This window comes from Hyperolius riggenbachi, chromosome 9 (genome assembly GCF_040937935.1).
Source record: "Hyperolius riggenbachi isolate aHypRig1 chromosome 9, aHypRig1.pri, whole genome shotgun sequence".
NCBI classification, from domain to species: domain Eukaryota; kingdom Metazoa; phylum Chordata; class Amphibia; order Anura; family Hyperoliidae; genus Hyperolius; species Hyperolius riggenbachi.
In genome coordinates this window covers 109,520,682-109,533,775 of record NC_090654.1, presented here as the reverse complement: position 1 = coordinate 109,533,775, position 13,094 = coordinate 109,520,682, and the positions used below count along the sequence as shown (strand labels likewise).

Sequence of the window (13,094 nt, the reverse complement as noted above, 5' to 3'; positions counted from 1 at the left end):
ACCATAGATGGCGGAAACAGAAAAAGCAGCTAGCTGCTCGGTCAGCCATCTTGCTTGTGGTAAAAATAAAATAAAATGGAACTGGAATTTTCTGTACTGTAGTCGTATGGGAATAAGGGCCGTTATATACTTACCTAATGGAATAAAAAAAAATAACTGTCACATAATAGCAGCTTTGTAGTAAATCATGAAGAAATTCACATTCACAGCCCTTCTAGTAAGTGGCCAGCAATATAGGCGTGACAGCTTCCCCTCGCTTGGTCATGTGACGAAGCCCCGCCTTCTCCTCCCTTCTCACATGACCCAGGGCTTCTCTTTTGCTATCTGCTCCCTGTGCTGACAGCAGTGAAGGGGGAGAGTCGTATTAGTGAGCAGCAGAAGCAGCAGCAGAACTGGAAAAAAGATGTCGGGCAAGGATAGGATTGAGGTGTTCCCTTCTCGGATGTACGTATGAGGCTGTCATGTTTTATGTCTATATCTAGTCCTGTTTATTAATAGGAGGATGCTGTTGGTGGCACACAGTATAAACAATGACATAGATCAAGGTTATTATTATTGTAGCTAGTATTTTATGTTTTTTTTTACTCAAAACCATCTTACACAGCCACATTTCTCAGGTAGTTTTGATTAATCAGATGGAATTGCTATGAAATGTAACATCTATATTAGCAGTAGAAAGTCTTCCATTTGATTCTGATTAGTATATGAATGCAGAAGAGTAGTAAATATCTCTTGATCAGGTAGTGGGCTGTTTGGTGGTGCATCATCTTTTTCTGCATCAAATAATGGTAAATTCTGATGTTTTCATCTTTAGTGCAGCAGCATTTTGTTAATTGGGGAAGGATGAGTGGAAGAGCCCTTCTTCAGGAGCTAGATTTTCACCTGAAATGATCACAAGCAGTTGTTTCAAATTTAGACAGTCTAACATTAATTTCTCTCCCCGGCTAATGTGCAAGCATTAATTGAAATGCTGGTTAACAGTGTGAATACAATTCTGACATTTTTCTGTTGAATACTTTTCAAAGAAAAAAATAATGGCAATTATTTCCTCTGGGCACTCAGTTTCCTCGGAAAAACATACAAATAAGTTAATTGGCTTCTACCTAAACTACGATACATACTGTACAACATACATACATACATACATACATACATACATACATACATACGACTATGGTAGGGATTAGATTGTGAGCCCCTCTGAGGGACAGTTAAGTGACAAGACTATATAATCTGTATTGTGCTGTGGATGATGTTGACACTATACAAATAGTAAATAATAATACAAATGTTATTCCTATTAATCTCAGTGCAATGACTCTTCATGGACTTCTTCTTTTTGTAGTGACCTTGTAGTGATATGAAGCATGCTATATTTATTTCCTTTCAACGCATGTTGTCTGACTGTGCTGGTGATCTTGTGTTTCTAAACAAGCTAGATGATACTCGGCCGAAGCTGGTGATGATAATGACCACCTCTGCCAAGAATCTAGTGTGTACAGTAAAGTTAATAGGTGTACAGACCCATGCAATATTGTTAGTGGATTGTGGGTGCTATTGGTGGGCATTCACTTTGATACAAATAAAATTAAAAAAAAAATTGAAATAAAGTTTATTTGACTCTATCTAAAATCCATTTTAAACGAAGGAACGCTTTATTGATTTTTGACTAGTTTATTGATCCTATTTCGATCGAGAGACAGTACTAAATTAGTGGCAGTTTTCCTCTGTTAAATATTCAGCTATGGTAGGTTAATGCAGAATTCGAATAGAACTTGTACTGGGCATAGCACAGTGTTCTCATCATGCTCTTTTTGCCGGGTGCTCCACCGGGCTAGTTTTGGTGAGCACCCGGCTGCCATCGGCTCACCTCCTCCTATGTTGTAAGCAGAGTTGCTCACAGAAGCACCGGCGCCCCATCCGGCTACTATTTCATGCCACCCGGCTGGACAAAAATTCTGGGGGGAAACACTGTGATTATGAAAGTGTCTATGTGTCAAAAGTGTCTAAAGTGTCAAAGTTATTGATTCCTGTTAAATTGTAGGTTGCTGTTAACGTTTCAGATTTTCATCAGCTTGTATTTGTTGACATACTGCTTTAGTGTATACATTGTATACAGTGCCATGTTTGTAGTGACAACTACACGACTCCACAGAAACTTTATAGAGTGTCTGAAATCAAATCATGAAGCTAAAAAGTTCTCCCTGTGCGGATGGTAACAGTTTAGACTGCTTTGCTATTATCAGGTGCTATGTCAAAGTATGTCTTTTCTGGACAATGGGCATAGAACAGCCTTTGTCTCGCTAACACAGTGATCTGCAAACATGGCTCTCCAGCTGTTAAGGAACTACAAGTCCCACAATGCATTTGCCTTTATGAATCATGACTGTGGCTGTTAGACTCCTGCAATGCATTGTGGGACTCATAATTCCTTAACAGCTGGAGAGCCAAGTTTGCAGATCACTTCAAGAAAAGACTTTAGGTGACGGGCTATTTACCGTACATTGGTCTTTTCCTCTTCAACATTTATTATTATTATTATTTATTTATAAAGCACCAACATATTCCGTGGCACTGTACAATGTAAGAAAACAAACAAGGGATACATAATGATACAGACAATGATATACATCAAATATGAACACTGATATATGATACAGCACTGCTGATTACAATTTGATTTAACATGATGACTAAAATGTATAGATGTATAACAGTGTGCAAGCAATTAAATTAATAACATTCCATGACACAAAAGGGTGAGAGCCCTGCCCTTGCGAGCTTACAATCTAAAGGAATGGAATGGAAATAAGAGGTGGGGAAGTATACAGTATATGTACAGGCAGTGCGTAATTAGGTTGTTTAGTGGGTGCATGGCCTAAGCTAGAGAATATGCTTGTCGGAAAAGGTGGGTTTTGAGGGATCGTTTAAAAGATTTCAAAGGTGGGAGAGTGGCGGATGTGTTGTGGAAGGGCATTCCAGAGGAGGGGTGAGGCACGTGAGAAGTCTTGTACACGTGAATGTGAGGAGGTAATTGTAGAAGAGGATAGAAGAAGCTTGTGTGCAGATCTGAGATTGCGGTTGGGTTGGTATCTGGAGACTAGTGAGGAGATGTACAGGGGGGAGAGAGATTGTGGAGAGCTTTGTAGGTTAGGGTTAAGAGTTTGAACTGAATCCTCTCATTAATTGGTAGTCAGTGAAGAGCTTGACAGAGAGGGTCAGCAGAGGAAGAGCGAGAGGAGAGATGAATGAGTCGAGCAGCAGAGTTCAGTACAGAATTGAGCGGTGCTAGTCCGTTAGTTGGAAGTCCACCATACAATATATTGCAATAGTCCAATTAAGATATAATAAGAGCATGTACTAACATTTTGGTTGTGTCATGGGAGAGAAAAGGTCGGATACGTGCTATGTTTTTCAGTTGGAAATGGCAGGAGCTGGTTAGGGAGTTAATGTGAGGAGTAAGAGAGAGAGAGAAGAATCAAATATTACCTCCAAGCACCGTGCTTTGGGAACTGATGTTATAGACGTGTTGTTAACATTTATTGTAATATCAGGCAAAGGGGTGGACAGGGATGGTGGAAAGACTATTAGTTCAGTTTTATTCATATTAAGTTTTAAGAAGCGAAAGGACATGAAAGAGGAAATAGTGGACAGGCAGTCGGGAACCCGTGTGAGGAGGGAGTTAAGGTCTGGGGCCGAGAGGTACAGGTGTGTATCATCTGCATATAGGTGGTATTGGAAACCAAATGAGCTGATTAAGTTACCAAGACCATGCATGTAGATGGAGAAGAGGAGGGGACCGAGAACAGAGCCTTGAGGTGCCCCTACAGACAGAGGATGTGAAGAGGAGGCCTGATCTGAATAAGAAACCGTGAAAGACCTTCCAAAGAGGTAGGAAGATATCCAGGAGAGAGCGGGGTCCTTTATTCCTATAGATGAAAGGATCTGTAGGAGTAGAGTGTGGTCGACAGTGTTGAATGCTGATGAGAGATCTAGAAGGATGAGTATGGAATAATAGCCTTTGGATTTAGCTGTGAGGAGATCATTAGCTACTTTGGTGAGGGCTATTTCTGTGGAGTGGTTTGGCCGGAAGCCAGACTGGAACTGATCAAGCAAGGAATTTGCAGATAAATACTGACTTAGTTCAGCATGAATGTGGTGTTCAAGTAATTTAGATGCAAATGGGAGAAGTGACACTGGGCGGTAGTTAGCAAGTTCGGAAAATGATTGTGGTTCCCGTAGTTTAGCCAATAAAAAGTGTGACAGGAAAAGGGCCTAAGATAATGCTGGGCACACCTGTAGATTGTAATGCGATCTAATAACTTTACCACTTAATGTAATCAGAAAAAAATTCCAGATGAAAATGATGTGGCCAACATAATACTGTAAGAGTGTTGGGGGTATTGGAAAAGAAAGAAGTATGGATTTTTTTTAGGCACATGAAAGAATGGCAATTAGGCTTAAAGGGAACCCGATGTGAAAGGGATAGGGACGCTGACATTTATTCCCTTTTAAACAATACCAATTGCCTGTCTGTCCTGCTGATTCTCCACATCTAATACTTTTAGTCATAGAACCTGCACAAGTATGCAGATCAGATGTTTCTGACAAAAATATGTCAAGATTGTTTTTTTCGGGGGAGGGGAGGGGGGGTGGCGTGCTCGGCTCCGGTGGGCACCCTAAGAACGTCAGTTGCATTACCTGGTGGCCCCTGCACTGGTGTGCTCCTCTGAATGGGAAGGCAGTGTGCTGTCATCTGCAGTAGAAGAATGCTCGCGCATAGCTTTTCACCAGTATGGCCAGGAAGGTCAAAGACGCTATGCGAGCTGCCAATGTGTGCAAAATCACAACAGGAGATGGGGAGGGGGCATGTATTTAAAGAATAAAAAACCAAAAAATGGACACGTAAATATATTGTCACTCTGATAGAAAATGTATGAAAAAGATAAAATGGTACATGTGCAAGTCATAAAAAAATTACATGCACGTACATACATCTGCAATGGCCTCTGCTGTCGCCATGTAAATTTCAAAGACCATAAGTACAGACAAAAGTATACAGCATGGATTAATTTTCCACTTTCTTTTACTGCTTACAATCCTGCAGATGTGAAGCTTTTGAGGGCCACTTCAAATGGTGGTGGGGGGGGGGGGGAATGAATCCATGGGCCTTGTGTTTTACAGTAAAGAAGGAGAAAGATCCGCCCAAACCAGTCCGTTAAAATTCCAAATTTTTTTTTTTTTTTAATTGAAAGATGAACATAAAGGACAGGCAAGTCAGCTCACGCAACAACATATCAGGGCCTTGACACTCGCTCCTTACTCAAGTCCTAAAGGTGGCCACACACCATACTTTTCCAGTGTGAAGCAAGCACTCAGGAGTGGAATAGTTGCTGTGCCCAGACACTCAGTACTCCACACTGTAGTACTCCAATCAGCAATCCGCAGGATAGTCGGCACCATCTATTTGTAATAAAGATCTTTTATTCCATCAATATAAAAGGGAGATACCGAGAGCCCGATATGGTGTAGTATGTATTGGAACCAAGGAGGAATATTGATAGTAAGTAATATACTCACAAACATGGGTTACCATTTAGGCAACCACTGTGTACGCAGGTGGGGAGATTAGACCTGTCCCCACTCAGGAATAAGATGTCGCTCTCTGGAGAAGAAAAGGAGGGTGTAACACCCTTCCACCAAGGGTGGACAACTTGACAAATAGATGTACAGAGGCGCCAAAAGGATAAAAGTATGCTAAAAAGTTTAAAATATTCGGGTGGCGGTGGTGGGCCGTCCACTCCCAAATAGACACGATGCTGTCGTTTGAATTTAAGACAATTTATTTTGGGCTTCATCAGGCATTAAACAAACGGAGTATCACAGCTAGTGGTCCAATATACGCTTGGCACCTCTGTTTTATTCCATCAAGATAGTGTAAAAAGTAATCTATAGCAGCGACAGCCCTGCTGTTTTGGTCTATGCGACCCTTCTCAAGCTGTTCAGCATTACATATCACTGATGTTTAAAACCAACACCCTTATATACTCCTTTCACCTACACACAACCAAGCAGATTGAAATCCAGCAACCAATCAGGAAGAGGAGGGGATTAGGTTTAAAGGACAGGCCTTGTCACACCAGCATGGGAGGTCCGAAATTTGCATATTAAGTGGTGCTGTTCTCTATCAGGTCCGCTGGATGGCCACCTCTTCCTGATTGGTTGCTGGATTTAAATCTGATTGGTTGTGTGTAGGTGGAAGGAGTATATAAGGGTGTTGGTTTTAAACATCAGTGATATGTAATGCTGAACAGCTTGAGAAGGGTCGCATAGACCGAAACAGCAGGGTTGTCGCTGCTACGGATTACTTTTTACACTTGATGGAATAAAAGAGCTTTATTACAAATCGATGGTGCCAACTCTACTGTGGATTGCCCCACACCATACAATTTTTTTTTTAAATATCTGTTCAATTTAAGAATTGCAATGATAAAAATGATTGGAAACTCTGAGAAAATTGCTAGGGTGTGTATATTAATAAATAGATAATTTAACACACATCATACAATCTTTAGAAAAATTTTCAGCATTCCGTATCGATAAAAATCGAAAAAAACGGGAAATCCGATCTGATTTTTTTTTTTTTTTTTTTTATAGTCGAATGAAAAAAAAAGCTTTCTATTTGTTTTGGGAGATCCGATCATATTTATCGAATTGCCATAAAATCGTATCATTTTATTGTATCCTGCGTGGCCACCTTTAGACTAAAGGAGCGAGTGTTAAGCTCCGATACACGTGAGCTGTTTTGCCTGTCCAGTCTGTTCATCTTTCAATAAAAATCAGACTTTTAATGGACTGGTTTGAGCGGATCTTTCTTCTTCTCTACTGTACATGTGGACTGGCTGCCTATGGTCCTGCTCCTGGTCGGTGTGCTGAGCGGTGTTCTTCCCTCTCCACCTTGTGTTTTACACGTGTGGCCTACATGATTTCTGTAGTAGGTCATCGCATTCTTATTCTCCTTTCCCTGTAATTACCATGGCTGGAACCTAGTGCTGTAATTACGGTGCCTCTAGTCCCTTTTCTGCTCTTTGGGGAGGAGGCACAAGTGGCACCCTTTTGTAGGAACTTTCTGGCTAGGAATGTGCGTGTACAGCTTTACTATAGAAATGTGCAGTGATCAGAGTAGATGTGACATCTGCTGCTTCCACACAGATCGCTCATCGTCTCTCTCACTCTCCCATCATGCTATAGATGAAAACTCCCTATTTTGAGTTTCAGAGTGAATGGATGGTGTGACCTACTAAGTTACCCTCACTTTCTGTCTCTAGCAATGCATGAAGATGTGAGGGAATTCAGTACAGATATTGTTGGGTCCATGGGGCTTCAGTGCCTGTTTTTTAGTGAGTCACATCCTGTTACATGTGACACCACAGGAAATGGGGGAAATTTGTCTCAACAAAGATGCAGACAGCAGAAAATCTGAGGAAAAAGTTTTACCCTACTTGCTGCACAACCCAAAGCAAAGGGGGGAAATTGCCTGGAGTTTGATGGCTTGTTGGCCATAGCACAGACAGAGAGAATTAATAGAAATAGGAATGAAGTGCTGGGTGGCTTTACAGAAAGTCTGCAGCCGGCAGATGTAAACACTAGTAGTGTTTATCCACAAACACACTTCTGCCATTTCCAGATCTAACTGGGCAGGGTTGCGTATATCGGCAAGCAAATGGTGGCAGAACCAGTACAGGTGGGTTGTCATATGCAAGGAGTATACATGAAAACATGTATTATTAAATGACCTTTGTAACTTTCCCTGAAATGATACCGTATCTGAGCTGGTGAAATAATTTAGACATGCTCAAATGTTATTGGAGAATACATTTTATACACAGGTTAAAAAAGGCATTCAAATCTTGTTCATATGTTTGTGTAGTCAGGATAGCAAAGTAGATATGGGAAAACCAAGGCAGGCTCAGTAGGAGAGAGATCCCTGGCATTTTTTCAAATACACACACACACAAGGGACTTGCAGCTTTTACTCTAATGCCAGCCCAGTCCCGTTTTTAAATGCATTTTAGGCTCGGCTCACACTGCAAGTAAAACATTCAGTTTATCAGAACTAAATGAAACAGATCCAACAGATCGGTCCGTTAAGACAAATGGAACGCAAGATTGTGCAGTACGTGTTTTTTTGTGGATCAATTGGACAAAGTGAATGCAAACAGAGGTCAACCTAGTCAAAGCTAGGCTATGAGACTGGGTGGTTCCTGTTCTCACTAGGCTACTCGCCGCAAACGTTTCGCAAAATACTCACCTGCTGCCTTCCACTCTGGTCATCTGCTGCTGGCGCCATCTGTTTGGGTCCCTGCACCAAAGAACCGCTGGGTATACCGATCCCAGGTCCACAGAAGAATAGTGTGAATCCAGCCTTATAGAGCTTTATACTAAATCAGTATTGTCCCCAGAATTTTTTTTCCAGCCAGGTGGGTAAGATCACACTGGGAGGCGGGAAATGCTGGGTGCTACAGGGTGATGCTACTGGGGTGGAGAAAGACGTTAACGCTGGCTGCTATTAAAGGGGAACTGAAGTGAGAAGAATATGGAGGCAGCCATATTTATTTCCTGTTAAACAATACACATTCCGTATATAGGGAAACAAAAGAAGTAATGATAATATCCTCTCAGGTGTGCCACAACACCTACATAGACTTTATACTAATAAAAAGGATATATATAGCAAAAAACTGAAGAAACTTGAAGAGTTTATATGCAAAAATACAAAAGATTTTTATTGAAGACAACACTTGTGCAAAAATATTCATAAAAAGTATCCGTCAGGGAACATTTTCCATAGCAAAGAATGGCAAAAATGCATCAGTTGTTAACATCAAGATTAGTGCAGTTGTGCAAATTGAGGCGACAACGTCGACTTGTTTCGGGATAAACCTTTCATCAGGCCTCCACAAATAGAGACAAATCTGTATAGTTAACACATGTTCTTAATAAACATCTGGACAACATCAAGTCAGGTATAACCACTTATCCAATTTTCAAACACAGGAACCGCACAAGGCAGGAGCTGGAGAGGAATGGCCATTCCTCTCCAGCTCCTGCCTTGTGCGGTTCCTGTGTTTGAAAATTGGATGAGTGGTTATACCTGACTTGATGTTGTCCAGATGTTTATTAAGAACATGTGTTAACTATACAGATTTGTCTCTATTTGTGGAGGCCTGATGAAGGGTTTATCCCGAAACAAGTCGACGTTGTCGCCTCAATTTGCACAACTGCACTAATCTTGATGTTAACAACTGATGCATTTTTGCCATTCTTTGCTATGGAAAATGTTCCCTGACGGATACTTTTTATGAATATTTTTGCACAAGTGTTGTCTTCAATAAAAATCTTTTGTATTTTTGCATATAAACTCTTCAAGTTTCTTCAGTTTTTTGCTATATATATCCTTTTTATTAGTATAAAAACAATACACATTGCCTGGCAGCCCTGTTGATCTATGCAATTACATTTTTCTCCTAAGTTTTCTACAAGGAGATAATTTTTCATCTTCTGTTCAAAATCATTTTCAATAATCTTGTGTTTTTGAATAACTTTTCTGCATTCTACAGTTGAAAAAATATCAAAAGTAGGTGTAGAAGTACAGTCAAAATTACTGAGTATTATCTTGCTTGCTGGTGGCTTAAAGGGAAGGTCCGAGCTATTAAAAAAAAAAAATCTACTTACCCGGGGCTTCCTCCAGCCCCTAGCAGCTGATCTGTCCCACTCCGCAGCTCCACTCTCAGCCGTTGTCTCCCGGTGCTGAGGACGACCTCTTGAGGTTGTTCTCTACTGCGCCTGCGTGAGCACTTCTGTCAATCAAGTCTACGTGGCCGGATTGTACTGCGCAGGTGCAGTAGTTCTACGCCACGCTCTGGACAACGTGGATTTGATTGACAGCGGTGCAGTAGAGGACGACCTGGCAAGGCGCCGTCCGGTCCGAGAGAGCCAGCGGCAGAGAGTGAAGCTGTGGCGTGGGACAGATCAGCTGCTAGGGGATGGAGGAAGCCCCGGGTAAGTAGATTTCAATTTTTTTTAATAGCTTGGATGTGTCCTTTTAAAGGGTATTTTATTTCTAAGGTGTGAAATTATCACCTAGAAGAAAACTTAGGAGAAAAAGTGAATAGCATATGGGCCTATGTATGTTATTTAACAAAAAAAACAAAAACTTTTTTTTCCACAGAAAGTGTTAGGCATAAGTCCTGTAAAACCATGTTCTATAATATACGTACAAAAGTGCCATAACTAGGGCTTCAAAGCAACAAACATAGCTAAATAAAAACAACTTTTCCTTGGAAAACATATGCAAACTTCATCCACCACCACACCTTATTAAAGCAAGATATACTCTTCTGGCATTAGGCTTTGAAAGCATTTTAACGGGTCTACCAGTTTGTGTGACTTAGGCCTAAAATCTTTTGCACCTGTTCTGCCAGGGCCGCTGATATGAAGCCCTTAGTTATGTGCAGCACTTTAGCCAAGACTGTGCACTGATCTATTAACTGTTTACAGTAACATTCTTTTTCACTTTCCCCTTAAGGGCCCAGACCATCATGAAAGCTCGGCTGAAAGGGGCCCAGACAGGTCGTAACCTTCTGAAGAAGAAGTCTGATGCCTTAACCATGCGTTTCCGACAGATACTTAAAAAAATCATTGAGGTATGACTTCTAAAAAGTTGTAACTTGTTTTTACAGTTCATTTGCATAGTTTACCATCACATCTGAGCATCTATTGCCCATATCATTGTACTAGAGTAAGTTACAGTATTTGGGCTATATCTGTGATGTTCCCCATGGCATTTTTAACTATTAGTGTACAACTAAAAATGAATATGATTTCTCAAGGGCTACTAATTGCACATAAAGGCTGCTCTACATCTAGCGATGATGGGCAGATTTGACTAAGAGTCAAATCTCTCACTAATTGAATCTGATCAGAGCAATCTGTTGGCTGCCAATACACCACAGGGGCGATTCCCGATCAATTTCATGCTGAAATCAATCCGGAATCATCCTTGTGGTGCCACATCCACCACCTCACCGGCCCGACGCTGTCTGCCCTAATGGTCAATGTATATCTATGGTCATCTAAAGCTATGAAGCCACAACCTAGGTAGCAGTTGTGGTGTTTTGGGATTGTAACAAAAGTCAGTCTTCAGCTTCGGACAGAACAAAATTTTCCTGCCCTTCTTTGTTAAAGTGTAACTGTCGGGCATAAAATAAAAAATCAATTCTTTATTTTTATCTGGTAAACCAGTAATAAGGATGCTAACCAGGCAATCCAAAAGTTAAAATCTCTATTACTTTTCTTGTTTATAAATGATCATTCCCCAGTTTACCTGACTCTTATTTGGTACGTTGCCACACAAAGGAAGTTGCAGGGCAGGCTAAGTTGTCTTTTTTTTTTTTTTTTTTTTTTTTTTTTTTTTTGCTTCTTTATTCCCCCTCAGACTTAACTATTGTACAGAAGCAAAAACAAAAAAGGACAACCCAGCATGCCCTACAACTTCCTTTTTGCGGCAACGTACCAAATAAGAGTCAGGTAAACTGGGGAATGATCATTTATCAACAAGAAAAGTAATAGTGATTTTAACTTTTGGATTGCCTGATTAGCATCCTTATTACTTGTTTACCAGATAAAAATAAAGAATTGATTTTATGCCCGACAGTTACTCTTTAAACACAGTCGTAAAACATTACTGGCTTCAGATGACTGCTTTATACGAAGATGCACTACATTTTACAGACCTTCTGGTCCTTCATTAGATGTATGGTGCACAGGGTAATGACTTGTCACACTCAGGAAATGACATCACACATTGTTAGATTTTCTGCAGAATGCACAATATTATGTGTGAGCAGCAGTGCCCAGTTTCGACAGTCTTCCTAGTAATTTTTTCTGTATGACAAACTGAAGTCCTTACGCATTTTGCATCTTTCTACAGTAAAGAGATCTGAAGGCTCTAATTTACTCATTGCATTATTACTTTAATCCTGCAGTATTGTTTGTTATAATATTTGTGAGAGTCTGTACCTTATTTTCATAAATGTATATATTGCAGACTAAAATGCTGATGGGAGAGGTTATGAGGGAAGCTGCTTTCTCACTTGCTGAAGCTAAATTCACAGCAGGGGATTTCAGGTGAGTAATGTAATGGATAATGTAACAGTACTGTAACATCAATGATACATATTTGTGTGTTAAATATTGGCTATGACTCTTCCTAGGCTTGAGATGGGAATTTTGGTCTGCTGTATATATTTCACTTTAGCTACTGAAAAATTCATTTTGCATAAAAGCAGTTGAATAAATTTACCATCCCTACTTAATTAAAAGCCTATAAGTCTGACTCACTAAATAAAAGTATAGGGGTCGACTTATACTTGAGTCATGAGCAACTCTTGAGCACACTGAGTAATATGTATACTATTAGTGACATTCCCATTTGCAGCAATTTACCCAGCGGTAAGTGATACTTTCTTGATAAAGGAAATGCCAAGAAAACACGAGTCTGAAAGTCCTGGCCACAAAAATGTAACAAGTGAAGGGAAGTGGATAATTGCTGCACTTGGGGGCCTGGAGGAGTGTTGAATGAGGGTCGAATATTGGAGTAGACTTATACATGCGGTCGACTTCTATTTGAGTACATGCGCTATCAGGCTTCAGCATAACTTTACCACAATACAGATTGATCCACGTTGTGCCCCCAGTGACAGTCATTCTTAATCATTCCTTTCATTAAAGTCAGTGACTTCCTTCCCAATCCTTCTACTAACCTCATAATAAATAGATTTAGACCACCCAGTGGTCCCCAACCCCCAGAAAAGACAAGGATCCACATGGAGTCTAAATGGCTACTTGAGTCAGTTTTAAAATGTCTTAAATTAATGCTCTGGACTGTAATGCAATAATTGCTTTATGGATTTTAATCTGATTTAACAGTATTGGTATATCACTGCTGGTATTTATACTGAGAAATTGCTCATCGCTAGCCTGTACCTCTCTGTATTCAGTGCATAGAAGAAAACAACAGGAATGATGAGAAG

At 40.4% G+C, this 13,094-nt stretch overlaps 1 protein-coding gene across 1 annotated transcript in view; it reads left to right on the top strand.

Annotated features, from left to right (window-relative positions):
- Positions 1-276: 276 nt before the first annotated feature.
- Positions 277-13,094, top strand: part of ATP6V1D (ATPase H+ transporting V1 subunit D) — a 36,779-nt gene continuing 23,961 nt past the window's right edge. Inside the window, exons 1-3 of the mRNA XM_068253324.1 lie at positions 277-444; positions 10,589-10,706; positions 12,110-12,189. Coding sequence (XP_068109425.1) covers positions 404-444; positions 10,589-10,706; positions 12,110-12,189 — 239 coding nt within the window. The 5' untranslated portion in view covers positions 277-403. The remainder of the gene's footprint in view (positions 445-10,588; positions 10,707-12,109; positions 12,190-13,094) is intronic.